A 14894-nucleotide genomic window follows, 5' to 3' on the forward strand; every position below is an offset into this window, starting at 1 on the left:
CAGAGGAACAAGTCGAGGCACACCAGGAGAAGTCGCACACTAAACCCTGGAGCTGTTCCATTAACACTGGAGTGGATGTGTAACATTTGAATGACACGATTACACAGGTTTTCCTGCACTTCACGATGACTCACTAATTGTGGCCTGAATGAGAGTGAATCTTGAATGCATCATTCACGTTTTTAGGCTCACGCTGACACTGATATCGGAGAACAATACCAATCTGTGAACTTTAGTTTGAAAAATGAAGTAAAATGCAGCGTGTAGACCTGTCATTGCGTCAGCTGCTAACGTACAGTATATGCAGATGATATGCCGATATCAGCCAATAGTATCAGCCCAGATGGCGTATTGATTTACGGGTCAATACATTCCCTCATTTCTTCATCTGACTTCTTTAGCTTCCGAGTGTTTTCCAGGGATCCATGTTTGCTGTCCACTTACACAGTAGATGCTTCATGCTAACAGAGAGTGGACAATCTCAATTTTAATTTATTGCAATTTTTTTCCTACTTTTTGGTGTCTAGCCTTATATATTATCTCATGGTGTCTGTGCACTTGTGTTTTCTTTTGCTTTCTCCTCGTTGTATCTTATATCTTATATCTGTATTTGGTGCTCCTGAACCACCTAATTTACCCCCTTGGGTTCAGTAAAGTGTTAGTTACATAGTTACATCTCATAGTTATACACCATCTCCAATCCAGTACTGAATTTTTTTAGGTTGATACTTATATGATAAGACAGTCTGATTGCGATATGTTGGCAGGCATCTGAGCCAATGGAGGCATTTACGGTTAAACATTGAGCTCTCATGTGGTCAAACTCTGTAATAGTGATGCTGTTTCAAAATCGCCTCATACATATTTTTTGCATGTCTGTACTGACATGTCTTGGTATCAATTTAAATTGTGCATGAATGTGCATGTTTGTACGGGAAACACTGCTCGGGCAGATTTCTTAGAATCACTTCAACTTTTAATGGTGATGGGCTCCCAAACAGGGATGATGATTGAAATAAAGCAGTCTAAGAAAGGAATGTTGCTCTTGGTTGATGAAGAGTCTGGTGTAGATGCTTTAAAAGGTCACGAGCCAAAAAGAGTGTAAAGAAGAGTTTAACAGAGCCCCACTGGCTAATTCATCAGCTTTAAGACCTAATAGGAAGGCGACTATGTTTTAGAAGTGACTGATAACTGCAGGACGAGAGGCTGCACATTAGAGCTGAATTTCAGGCCTTCATTTTGTCACTGTGTAACGGTTCCCTGGTGTCTTATTCGCAGCTGTGGTGCTCAGAACGTCGTCAACAAATGCTGTTTGATCACCGGAAGATAGCGGCAGCAGTCTCGTCGATTAGGTTTAAGATTTAGTTTTCGATTTCACGTCCAAAAAGATCCAGGTTTTATTTATATGCCCAGATTGTTCCCTGTGAGGGTGAAAATCAGTCAATCAATCTTACTGATATCAGACACCCATGTGGCCCAACATAAAGGCACCCCCCCCCCAGCCGTCACAGAAAGCTGACATTCCCATTCTCCTCTCTTATCCGTCTGCCTCACAGTCATTGTAACCTCGATAATGCTTCCATTCACGCATCATCTTTTCACCGCCTGTTTGACAGCAGGGACTCTGTCCGCAGACAAAAAGCCCTCCCGTAGCCTCTCCTTATTGACCCCTGTCACTTCCCGTACACCCAAGCAATCAAGGACAACTGCAGATGGTGCTGGAAGGCTGAGTGTCTGTAATGTAAAGCCCAGAGAGCAGAGGAACAAAACGAGAGGCTGCGTCTGACTGCAGCTCCTCTGTCAGGTCTCCCACTGACCGTCCATCTGTGTGTGGCACGCCGCCACCGCCTGCCCCACCGCCTGCCCCACAGCCTGCCCCACCGCCTGCCCCACAGCCTGCCCCACCGCCTGCCCCACAGCCTGCCCCACAGCCTGCCCCACAGCCTGCCCCACCGCCTGCCCCACAGCCTGCCCCACCCTGCCCCACAGCCTGCCCAAGCCTGCCCCACCCTGCCCCACCCTAAAAAATTCACACATTCTCATCCTTGAATACTGTATCTGTCTGCAGGAAGCACTAGGCTCATTCAAGATTAAAAGCGTTTATTGTCATGTGTACAGTGCAGAAATGGGTTTCCCTGTACAATGAAAATCTTACTTTGCCATCCGCACTGAATGCCAAAGAGTGAAAAAGAAGAGGATAGAATAAAATTTAAAATCATATAAATATAAACTACTATTGCTAGATATAAATATATTTACAAAATGTGCAACTTAAAATAAAGTACAGTCATTGCGGTATGTATGTATGCAAAAGGTTTTTTGGGCCATGTAGGTCTGTATTTGACAGGTGGCAGTGGAGTCCTGGATGCTGTGATTATATTGTGTAACACTGGGGACACCCACAAAAATGATTTATCGGACAGCTCCAAAAGAAGCAATTTTAAATAATCAAACAATTTTCAAGGCCTATCAGCTGATTTATTCAATTCAGTCATTTTGTTTGTGATGTTCCTCACCCAGTTTTAAGCTTCCTACAGCTGTTTCTGATTCAGCTACTGTGTTGTACATATGAAACTGTAAACTGTATCTAGAGGAGCTGATGCTGCTTTGAAGGCAAAGGGAGGTCACACCAAATATTGATTTGATTTAGATTTCTCTTCTGTTTGCCCACTTTGCGTTTTGTAAATTCGTCTTTGTATATCAGGAAACAGGAAACATAACAGGAATGTAAATAAAAACATAAACGATAGTAAAAACAGTAGTTTGTGGTTGAACTATCTGCTGCGGAACAACAGTTAATTAATTTGCACAATTAATGTAGCCTAGTAACCTCACCATGATGCTAAGATTCCAGGAAGTAACTGCACCCAGCTGTTGTTCAATTGTAGTCCATAACACCCCTTAAAACTACAAATTGTTATCACACATTTTTATCACTGTTTGTGTCCAGATGGATAAAGATAAAACGTGTTAATTAGTTTGCTTTAGAGGTGCTCAGTGTTTTTCAAACTTTAGACCGGCTAGCTGTTTCCCCCTGCTTCCAGTCTTTATGCTAAGCTAGGCTAATCATTCACTCGCTCCAGCGCCATATTCAGCGCAAGTACTGTGGCGGCATCGATCTTCTCCCATCACGGCTCTGCAAAGAAAGCGTTCAAGAGTGTTTCCCAAAATGGCCGTTACCTCACAGAGAGGGCCGCTATTTTCCTCCTCCTATGTGTGAGCAAAGACTTTCCTGTACTCCATCTAAAATTATTCTCATCCGCCCTGCTATTCCAGCCAAAATGGCACGCCGCGGCCTCGTTGAGTAGTTTTACCTCCCTCATACAGCACACGTGTCATCTCTTCATGAGTCCATTTCCTTCTTTGCCTGTCTGCTGAACATGTGGCACCGCTGCCGCTCTTACTTATTAATAACACATAAGCTCAGAGCCTTTGTAGCTACAAGAGCCCTCAGCCAGTCAGTGTTTTGGAAGCTCTGGCTCTCGCACTCATCAACAGTTTACACAGAGATACCGTCTGCTTTCCACAGAAACACTGCTGAGGCACTTCAGACATTTTAGGTGTGAAGGCCTCTCACACAGCCAACAGATTTGTCTTCGTACCGCAAAGAAATGAATCGGCTGAAGAGGCTAATTGTTGTTTCCAGTTGAGCTAAAACAGACGGCTGTGGTTAGCAGCTGCACGTCCAACTCTCTTTCTGTGTTTCTCCCTCAGGGGATTCGTTCACTCAATTCCGGTTTTCCGAAGAAAAGGACTGGGAGATGAACTCATTTGCGCCCAGTCAGGTAAATCTATATTCCACCCTAACTGCAGCACTCTGGGTCTTCTCTCTCTGTGTTTTTTTTTTCTGGGTTTAAAGGACAGATGGATGGACGGATCCCTCAGGCAGACATGATATCTGCATGTCTGGATTCACCTGAAATATCTCAACAGCCATCAGACGTGTGAACTTTAAAGGCAGCGATGCTGAAATGTTTAATTTTTGAAAATTGATTCGTCCCGACTCTGGCAGCGTTTGTCTGCGGATACAAAAGCAGCATCGCACACAGTCTGATTATATAACGGTTCCTGACCTCTCTCTACTCCCTGTGTACAGTCAGAGCTACAGTGTTTTGTTTCACTTGGTGCAAGAACAAAAGAGTGTTGAACTGCACTAGTAGGCTACTTCTAACAATTACAGAGGGTTTAACATGTTGCACTGAGCTTTTCACAGACACAGAGGAGCTCTATTTTGTCTCCATGCTGGGCTTTTACCTGCATAACCTCTCAAAATTTGGATTATTTTTCTTTATGTTTAAGACTGACATTGAGGAAGTGCTAACATCTAAATTGTGGCTGCAAACAAACGGCTGCTTTTACAGTTTGTTTTCCTGTTTCCTCCCCAGATGCCTGCAGTGTTCGTGGACCTCGCAGCGCTCGCCCAGAGCCTCCAACAGGTGCCTCTGCATCAGAGACTCAACCTGGAGGCCGAGCTGCTTCAGGCAGGGCGCTTTTAGCTGCACTCCATGAAAAACTAGCCTTTCAGTTTCGAGCTCGGTTGCAGGTTTGGAATGTTTCTGATCTCTCCGTTTCAGGTCTCGACGCCGGTGGAGCTGCCCATCATGACCCTCGCCCCTAAGCAGGAGATGGACACAAAGGCCACGTTCACCCCCCCGCCTGCTGCTTCTAAAGTCCTCAGCAACGCGCAGGAGATTCCAGGGGCCACACGCTCGCCGTCGGTCTCAGGCTCGCGGGTTTCCTCGAGTGCAGCAGAGCCGCCGGTGGATGATGCTGACGAAGAGCTGGACCAGCTGCTCAGTTTACAGAAACCAGTGTGCAGTGTTTCAGGAAACCGGTCTGCCAGTGTCACAGAGGCGCAGAGCGTCCCAGAGGAAGGTGAGTGTGCTCAGCGTGCTCTGTTTGAGCTCTCTTATCATATTTCATCCCAGCTTCAAGGAGTAGTGCGACATTTTGGGAAATAATACAGTTTGTGGTGGAGAACTCGTATCTGTACTGTACTGTACAGCTAACGGCCCCATAGCTTAGCTTAGCATAAAGACTGGGAGCAAGAGTAAACTGCTGGTCTGGATCTGTTCAAAGGTAACAAAATGTTCCTACCAGCACCTTGAACTTCACTAATTAACACAGTGCATCTAGTCTGTTTAATTCATACACAATTTGGTGTTTTATAGCCGGTTATGTGCTGGACTATTTCTTGGATCAGAGCAGTTGTCCAGCAACTCCACGAAGACCCACCCATAACCCACTGTAAAATGGTCAATTGTCATGTTTTTACAGATGAAATGTAAGTTTGTTGTCGGCCATTAATAAAGGAGATGGAACATGTTCATTACTGAGCTTTAGAGGTGCTGAAGGGGTTATTTAATTACCGCTGGTCAGAGCCAGGCCGAGCTGCATCTTCAGATTTGCTGTACAGCCATGAGTGGCTGTCTGCCAGGAAGTGAACAAGCACACGTCCCAAAATGTCAAACTTTTGTTTTAAATGCACCAAAATCAGCAGGAATTTAATTTCAAAGTTGCAAACATTCTTACATGAGAAAAGATTTTAAGCACTAAATATGGCAGATGGTAAGATTCAGGTTGTTTTCTCATCACACGTTCTTTTAATCTGCAGTGTGTGAGGCCGTGAAGGAGGTGGCACCAGAGGTGACAGAGGAGAAAGACAAAGACGTTGCACCTCCAAAGAGTGCATCTGTGAGGCCGGAAATGACGGAGGAGGACCTGGAGGACTGGCTCGACAGCATGATCTCCTGACCCTCAGCCGCCAGGGAAAGACTTTCAAACTCAACCATCTCGACTTCAGCTTCCGTCCGTGAGAAGAACAACTCAGTATTTGGATTTTTATTTCACTTTGGCCTCCACTTTTTTTTGCTTATTAGGAAGCGGAGTTCAAGGTATTTGTTGATCTACTTTCCTGTGCCTGGATGAGAGACATGATGTTTGGAGGTGTAGAGACGGGACAGTACGTCTGTGTCAAAATGTTCCCTCTAGCCTTTGTGTTTCAGAGAAATAACTCTCTGTTCCCTGTTAGACTGTGAAAGTTACACGCCACAGGAGTGCCGCTGCCGCCGCCGTTGGGGGGGGTCTCAGCTGCCGAAGGGATGGACAACAGGTTTGGTTTATTGCGTCAGTTACTTTATTCATTTCCTCCCTCTCATTGAAAGAAATGCAGGTTTACCAAAGCTACTACATACATACAAATGGCCATAACAATAGCAGTTAACCATTTTGTCGTTAACAAATCCTTGAACCGAGTTTTGCTTCTTCCTTTTCCTCTGTTGTGGGGCTCTTCTACTGTGGAAAGAAGTGCGGGCGGGCAGGACACCACAGCTTAGAAACAAAACCAAACTAAGCAACATTTACACAAGGATCATCTAGATTTTATACAACAAATGTTTTTCTTTTTGAATTCATTTAAAAGCCACAAAACTAGCTTCAGCTAAATCTGCTAGTAACTAATCCAGAACTAGAGCGCTGCTTGTGTCAGGAGGAACAAAAATGATGATTATTATTATTTTTTTTTTGCATAGTTTCTCGTAAGGCACGTTGGCATTTGATAAACACCTAAAGTGAGTCGTCTCCTGTAACTTTCGCGTGACAGATTTGAAAGGCAGATCAGGTCTCGCTCGTGTCGTTCGATGTTAACTGGATCAACAGGAGCAGCGCACATCCACTCAGTTGGTTTTGGTAATAAGTGACGTGAACATCCTGGCGATCGTCTAGAAATTGTGCATATTCAGACATTCAGTCGTCATGCTGTAACCCTTCACATGTATCAAATGTCTACACACAACAAATTGTGCAACAGGTTGGGGTTAAGCAAGTGAAAAGGCAATGTGAATCAGAATCAAAACAAGAATTTGCATAAAAGAGGCGTCAGTGTGCATAAAAGAGGCGTCGTGGCAAAGTGACTATTTTCAGTAACTAGGAAGAGGACTTGGATGCACAAACCCGAATTGTCCAACCGTCAGTCGTTCGTCTCAAAAGTCATTTTCTTGAAATTTACCTTTTGTGTCTGAATTCAAAATGAATGATTTTGTTGTTTTGTTTTTTTTTTCTTCTCTTCACGTGTTTCGACACCATGGCAGCAGAGAAAGTCCAGCGAGTGTTCAGGTTCTGATATCGGGGGGGGAGGGGGGTGTGAAGTCGAGTTCAGTGTCTGTTTCAGATGGAAGGAAAGTAGGGAGGGTGGTTGGGGCTCCGCACGGGGCTGCCCCCTCTAACCCAACTGGTCCTCGTATTGCTTACGGAAACAGTCTCCAGTGGGGAAGAAGTCCCAGCATCTCTCCTGGTACATCTTCCACACATAGGATTCCTGGAGGGCACAGAAAAACACATCTGGTGATGTAGATCAGTTTATAAAGACTTAAAGGGGCACTGCATCAATTTTACACCTTAAGATCTATTTAGGCTTGTTGGTACTTGTCATGGGGAGTAAGACTTAGTAAGAATTTGTTACTATTTACACCTGAGTGTAAATAGTAACATTGGCTGGAAAAAAGGCATTTAGAGTTTAATATACACTGCCTTTTATATTTGTATTTGACTTAATATTTTAATCTAAACCATCATCTTTTCCTAAACCTAACCAAACTGCGAGTGAATGTAGATTAGTTAAGCCACCGTTAAGCCACCTTTATTTATTCTGTATAGTGCGTGACCTGACCGGGTGTAAACAACCAAATAGACACTTGGTCCAAATAATATAATGTCCTCTGATGTTCTGGAGGGTCAAACTAAAAGATGACATTGGTTTCATCATGTGAAATTAAGCTCTTTCTGGAGACGCACAAGGCTTTCTACTGTTTTCTTTACTTATGCAGTAATACTGTAACACCTGTAAACAGACTGCTGACCACTGAGCTACCCACTGTACTTACACCCCGAGAACCCACTGGCCATGTCTGTGTCGCCGTCCTCAGTGCAGCTTAAAATCCCACCAGGAGTGTTTCAGGAGCAGAGCCTGGCTTATTCTGTCTGGTTTTAATGTGTTTCTTGTGTGTATTTACAACTTTGCTGCGCTGTGGCCTCCAGAGAGCAGGTTAAAGTGTTCTTCCACATCCAAGAAAAACCTTGTCAGTACAAAACCCTCTGACCGGTTAGTGTCTTGCCTGGTGCCATGGAGTATAAAATAATATTGATGTGATGGTGGAATACACAAGTGAAAGTCTGCTCTGAGTGTTATTTTAAAAATTGCCGTTTGTTTTGTCTGACTTCTGTGCCTGCATCATCTGCTCTGTGCTGCTCGTCGTGGCCGGGCCGCGGCTCCCGTCAAAAATAGACCAGGCGCATATCTTAAGTGGAGCAGAGTGTCGTGCCGGGACGCAACGCGGCGCTTCTGGTGGGATTTAGAGCATTGACTGGAGTGGGTGCGACCAGCTCCGGCAGCTGGAACGCAACGCAGACGCCCCCGGTGGGTTTTAGCCTGCGCATGGCAACAGGCTGCTGGGATTTAAATAGTAGGAAATAAATAAATAATAGTAGGAAATAAATAATTAATAGCAGGGAATCTCACTCTCTGCTTTTTAATCTGTCTCCCCGTGCTTTCTGTAAATGCATTACTAAAGTGGAGCTGGAGTGACCCTCCATTCCTTCTGACTGCAATGGCTTTTCAGGTTATGATCAATATATACGTTTCACAAAATGCAGATGAAACTGCAGATAGCTTTAAACTAATCTCACATTACAGGTTTCATGTTGCTAAGTTGTTAAAATGGGTCCAAGGTACTGCAGTAAGATAAAACACTATAAATATAATTCACTCACCATTTGGACTAAGACCTTAAAGGAATGATCTATAATGCTTCTCTGTGTGTTCTATTGATGTGGTGATCAATAAATAGGATGACTAAAAAGTCAACATTACATCTAACAGCATTAAAGCTTGTGACTTCTCCACACGCAGCTGAATTTGGCTCTTTCTGCAGCAAAATCAGTGTTATTTTCAATTATGTGACATAAGAACGACGCATGCACATCAAACACAAACAACTTGCATCTCAGGTGCACGACAATAAGTTAATAGCAAAAGAGTCCAAGTGAACCCACGCATTGTTTCTTCCTCCTTCTACGCTGCACTTGTGCAACATTTCAACCCACTTGCTATGTTGCATAAGTAAAACCTACTGAAGTCTCTGTAACCATCTTGAGTTTTGATCAGACATGAGACAGAAGATACAAAGCGTCTCACAGACGCTCGAGTCACGTACCTGACCCGTGTGTTCAGTCTCGTCCTTGTTAATCAGGTACATCAGGAAGAATCTGCAGCCAGGGGGACATGAAGGTGTGAAAAAAACACCCTCACTGCCAATCAGAAACACTTCAAACTCATTCACGTCGGTCATTATTCTGCGTTTGCTGCTGCACTCACAGGTAGTTGGCTAGGTTGTGCTCTTGTAAGGTGTGGGTTTCAAACCCGTGAGGCGTCCGGTCAAAGTAGTCATTCCCGATGCCACAGATGAAGCACTTGGTCTGAAAGAGGAGGTGGAAGGGACGTTTGCATTTTGATACATCACCTCACACATTACCCTGATTCCTAATGTGTTTAGGCCGCTTTCACACCTCCAGTTTGGATCGTTCAGCCTTAAAACTGTGAGACGGGTAACTCACTGACTGCTTTGGTTATTGTCATCCTGCATCATTATGTGTTTCTGGTGTCGCGGCTCCCTCGTGAAGAGAGAACTAGTTATGACTGTAATGTTACAGGAGAGGATAGTTACTGAAGTCGTGTTTCACTAACTTCCAAGCGAGGAAAACGGAACACGCCGCTGTTTTAGCTCCTTTTGTTTCTGATGTGTCACTTAAAACCCCTCAAATAGGACATGCGTACGTGTTACCATGGTTATCAAACTATTTCCATTAATATACACTGTACGCTGCTTCTAGGAGAGCTTCCTTCCTTCCTTTAACTTTTTATACATGTTAAATTCACACATCTACTGTAATCAAATCCTAAGTTTGGCCTTCAACAGACCTTTCTGGAAGTGAACAAGGCGTTAAAGCATTTCAAACATTTAACTCCACGTGTGTGCACCAGGGCGTGAGGAGGGGTAAAGAACTTTGTAGCGGGAATGTTTCACGCAGTTTCAGTCCAGTTTGGACCAGAGTCTCACCTCCATGTCCTCCTTCACCTGCTCCTGCTGGTCTCTCAGCTCCCCAAAGGCATCAATGATCAAACCTGAGGGAGGATGCAACAGGTCGTCACAAAACTGACTTACAACACATCTATTGAGCCGATATGAGCACGTGGCAAGGCTGGTGTCCGTCGTAATACACGGACAGTTGTTATCTAATTTTTAGGTTGGAGAACGCAGGCAGATGTGATCACCCAAGAAGATAAATAACATGAAAAAGGAAAGATGGCGTACCCTGAATGATGGCCAGCAGGATGACAATGACAAAGAAGAAGAAGGTGATGTCGAACAGGATGCGGTAGAGCTCATAGGGGTCTCCAGCTGGGTCCTCCAACTCATCTCCAATACCACCTCCGGCTCTCACGCCCACGTACATGTGGAACAAATAGCACTGCCGGGAGGAAGAGAGGGAAAGTGGCTTAGAGCTTCACGGTAATTTCACATGCTTTTTTAACCTGAAATGATGAGTAGAGCATTGCAGGCAGCTGTGTCTTATTCTGTGCGGGCGGGGATGGAGCACAAAAGTTTCATTTTTGCTCCCTTCATTTCTGACAAAATGCTGAATTCTGTGATGAGCATGTGAATGGGCTTTAAAAAGCACGAAGCCTGAGGAAGCAATGTGGAATGTGGCTAATAAAAAGAAAAATGACATTGAAAACTGTGAGAATCTGTAAGCTGTTCTTTCAAAGGGGAAAATATATTAATAAAACAGTTGAAAAGAATTCATGTTCAAAACCATAATAATTCACGACTTTTGGCAATGAAAAACATCAAAAGGCTCAAAAATGAAAAACACTTCCTACTTAGTCCAGTGGTCCTTATATTCATACCCCGATGAAGGCCAGGAGGCTAAAATATCTTCGTCAACAAATAAAACAAAAGCCTCAGGAATCTTTTCAGCTCCAAACATTCACCCTTGCTGAGGGCTGCAAGTTTTTTTTTTTCACACCTACAAAGGGAAGTTATTTCAAATGTTCTAAATATTTTCAGAATTCAATAGATCAGTCAGACGTACTGTCATCATGTCGTCACACTTCATGTCGGGCTCGTCTTCGTCCTCGCTCTTATTGTAGAACTTCCTGAAGAAGTTGAAAGCCACCACGGTGTAGAGATAGACAACCACAGCCAGCAGACCCACAGTCAGCACGAGCTGGACGGAGAGAAAACTGATGAGAATACGGCTCATGCACGCACTGAGACATTTGATTTGACAGTGGCTGAAAGTTGGGGGGGCAGCAGCAGCGATCGGGCCTTTTCTCATGTACATGTAGATTTATTTTAAGGTAATTCTTTTGTTAGAAAACTGCAGTGCAGTGTTTTCACGGGGAAGGTGGAACACAAAGGAAAGGCAATATGTTTAAGGCAATACAGCAATGATGTTCACCCTGAATCCTTATTTCAGTTGTAAAGACTTTGGAGACCTTCAGCAGTTCAGGAAACCAAATTCACCATTACACAACTTCTTCATGCCTCTTCAATAGCCTGTTATGTTTTAGATACACACGCTGCCTGTTGCATCTCCTGTCAGACTGTCACCACTATTTACTCTATTGAAGTATTTTTCATACAGCTGAACTGTCTCTCTGTCAGCTTCATAAAGCTTACGTTTGTACTACTAAAGTTAAGCTTGACCTTTCAACCCTTAATTCATCACATCATGTTTATTTGTACACTCGTAAGAAATGTCTTGGCTGTTACATTAAACACATATATGCAAGATAAGGAAAAGACATATAAAGATATGTATGCAAGGCAAATAATTATAAGAACAGGATATAAAGCAATAAAAGGTGCTTCAGGGTTAAGATACGCACAGTCAGTGGCCACTGGTACTTTAGCCATTTCATGTATCACACTTCTCTCACTCCTCTGCCACTTTGATCCAGCTATATCTACTGTTTATCCAATCATTTTATCAAACTGTTTCAACTGTTTACTTTCAGCTAATTTCAACTACTTCAACCATTTATTAATGACTTTTAGCTGAACATTTACCTAATTATTTAAGCTGTTTATTCATTGTTTTTTGTGACCTACTTCAACCATGAAAAACCATTCAGCTCACTTGCAAACTACCAAGGTGGGGATTACTGTTCTTAACTATTCTTAACCTAAGAATTATTTTGCCTTCATTGACTGTACGACTTTATATCAGCAGCAACAGTGACAATCACTCATCTTTAACTTGTCTGATAAACTGGGAAATAAACTAAATACAGATTACTTCAACTGTACTTCACCATAAAACCTAACTTTTCCATAGGAATAACTCCCATTGGTCACCATTGGTCATAAAGTGAATGACCCCAGCTGCCTCCTGGATAAGTGCCAACACATCTTCAAGAATAAATAATCAAATCAAGTCACCTTTGACTTTTTTTTTTTTTTAAATGTCTTCTTCATTCCATTAATTTATTTCTCATGACCATTTTTATATCTCCTGTGACCTGGAGCCCTGCTTCTATTCCAGGCTCCATCCTTTTTTCCAGAGGATAATTTCTTGATTTGATTATGTTGGTGTTCAGTATGAATGATGATGCTAGTTGTTTCCTCACTATTATCCATCACAGATCACATGTAGATGCAGATTAGATTATATCAACAAGTATATCAGTGTAAGATAAGGAAACTAAAATAACAATCACTATATTTCTTCGCATTTTCTAAACCTGAAGCAATTCAAAACCCCATACACTTATTGACTTATTTTAAAGGATTTCTGATCTGGAGCAGAAGCACAGAAAGAGGGAAAATGGAAGTTATAAGAGAAAGCTGCACTGCCACACAATGGTGGGTGTGAAGGGATTGTTATTGGTCTCCTCTCTGTCCTCTGGCTCCCTCTGCTGGTCGAACCCCTCACCTGCTTGCCGTTGTGAGTGACAGAGGACAGGATGGTACGAAGGGTCTTGAAGCACATAGCGATGTCCAGCAGATGGGCAGCGAAGAAGAAGTTGTTGAAGTGTCCAAAAATGGACATGGTGGTGTACCAGATCAGATACAGGAAGTTCTGCAGGACAAGGAAACTGACTTATTAGTGTCAAATGACAGTTTTGGTCAAAATTGATCTGTGTATTTGTATATTTGTCCTTGAACAAACACAAAATGTATAGTTTGCCACACTATAGTGACATATATAGATTTCATATACTTTTACTCTTATTCCAATTTTTTATCATTAATTCCATGATGGTCTGTTAGCATTTGACTTTTTTGTGTGACAAAAAAACCCCTTTGAATCCTTTAAAAAAATCTTGTCTTCAATAACCCGTTTGTGGTAAAGGTTATTGTTGCCCTCCATTCACAGTAGGACTGATGCAGCTGTATATATTTTTATAGCTTTGTTAAGTTTTTTTTAACTTGATTTCCTCCCACTGTGGCGCAAATACAAAGCGCTTAGTTAGTTCCCATCATGTTGACTCACATTGTCGGTCAGAACCACGCCCAGTTTCCAGATGTGGTACTTTGTGTCAATGGAGCTCAGCCTGTCAATGAGAAAACAACATGTTGCGTCACAGTAAAGGGGGATCTACAGATTCTACTCATGTCATGCTAATGTTTGCTAAAATGTGGAGATAACGTTTTTGACCATAGACTTTGTCTTTTTACCTGAATTATACAATGACATATAAAAGGTAGATCTAAAGGTCCTTTAGGTACGATCTTCAACAACCCTTTAATACACAGTAACTGCTGTCTGAGTGTTGGTGCGTATCAATAAGTCAGTGACTATTTGGGTTAGTGTTAAATTAGAATCTTTAGCCTGAGCTCTGACCAGGAGAGCAGGGAAGCTTCCTTCTCGACAGTCTCCACTGTGGGGTCAAAGTCCAGAGCGCTCTTATCCAGGCCTAAGAGCTCAGCGATGCGTTCAGCTCCATACAGGTCGCCGTATTTGTTGATCACCTACACATTCAGAGGGAGGACAGCAGAGTTCAGCTTAGGTCACCTCACATATCAAACTGTGAGAAAGGAGTATAAGCCTGTTTTGGAGATGATGAGGCAATAAAGAAGAAGTATTATATTAAAATCAGTTTCATTGTACTGTAATTCCACTACTTATTATCTCAGAGAATGCACAACACATGTCACTAGCACACTCCCATGATATGTAATCAGTTACAACGACAATCCACTAACATGGATTCCTGGGACAAAATCTTATCACATCAGGAGGTCTGGACATGAAAATGTTCAACAACCCCTGATATGACTCTCTAGGAATCCAGATTTACAGACACGACGTCACTACGTATTTAGTTCTATTTTATCTCTGAGGGTCTGAGAAATCAGGTTGATCAGATGTTACTACTTTGTCAGCTTTGATGGATCCTAATAGCACAAAAGTTCATCATTTCAGTAAAGAGTAACAATACTTTACAAGTGCTCACCTTGCGCTTGATAAACTTGTCCCAGTAGTTGTTGGGGAAAGACCTGTAATGGCAGGAATTGAGAATCAGCTTAGCTGCGGTAATATACAAATAGTTTGATACAAATGCATCGATTAGAGAAGCTTTAGTACATTTCTTTTCAAAAATCTGATTTGCCCCCATCAACAAAAACCTTTCAGAGTGTTTCAGAGTTTACATACTATACAGTTGCTACTCAAGCTTAATGCTTTTTTTTTATTAAGACACTGTCCAAACAACAGTTAAATAACCCCCAAATGACTCAGTTTGTAATGGTATAAGGATGCAACAAATATTTTTTTGTTACATTTTTATTAAAAACGAAATAAATAAAACTAAATAAATAAACTGACTAATC

General features: G+C 42.6%; 2 protein-coding genes across 3 annotated transcripts in view; one reads left to right on the forward strand and one right to left on the reverse strand.

Annotated features, from left to right (window-relative positions):
- Window positions 1–6395, forward strand: part of aven (apoptosis, caspase activation inhibitor) — a 30051-nt gene extending 23656 nt beyond the window's left edge. The window contains exons 3-6 of the mRNA XM_070848802.1: window positions 3715–3785; window positions 4386–4481; window positions 4575–4875; window positions 5615–6395. Coding sequence (XP_070704903.1) covers window positions 3715–3785; window positions 4386–4481; window positions 4575–4875; window positions 5615–5754 — 608 coding nt within the window. The 3' untranslated portion in view covers window positions 5755–6395. The remainder of the gene's footprint in view (window positions 1–3714; window positions 3786–4385; window positions 4482–4574; window positions 4876–5614) is intronic.
- Window positions 6396–6505: 110 nt separating this feature from the next.
- The window catches only part of ryr3 (ryanodine receptor 3), a 106206-nt gene continuing 97817 nt past the window's right edge, over window positions 6506–14894 (reverse strand). For both annotated transcript variants that reach the window (XM_070848800.1, XM_070848799.1), the window contains 10 exons: window positions 14519–14561; window positions 13906–14033; window positions 13555–13615; window positions 12994–13140; window positions 11149–11283; window positions 10368–10524; window positions 10113–10177; window positions 9371–9471; window positions 9210–9261; window positions 6506–7315 (listed from right to left, as the gene is read on the reverse strand). In XM_070848800.1, coding sequence (XP_070704901.1) covers window positions 7220–7315; window positions 9210–9261; window positions 9371–9471; window positions 10113–10177; window positions 10368–10524; window positions 11149–11283; window positions 12994–13140; window positions 13555–13615; window positions 13906–14033; window positions 14519–14561 — 985 coding nt within the window. In that variant the 3' untranslated portion in view covers window positions 6506–7219. The remainder of the gene's footprint in view (window positions 7316–9209; window positions 9262–9370; window positions 9472–10112; window positions 10178–10367; window positions 10525–11148; window positions 11284–12993; window positions 13141–13554; window positions 13616–13905; window positions 14034–14518; window positions 14562–14894) is intronic.

The sequence above is a fragment of the Pempheris klunzingeri genome, chromosome 18 (genome assembly GCF_042242105.1).
Source record: "Pempheris klunzingeri isolate RE-2024b chromosome 18, fPemKlu1.hap1, whole genome shotgun sequence".
In the NCBI taxonomy this organism is placed as follows: Eukaryota; Metazoa; Chordata; class Actinopteri; order Acropomatiformes; family Pempheridae; genus Pempheris; species Pempheris klunzingeri.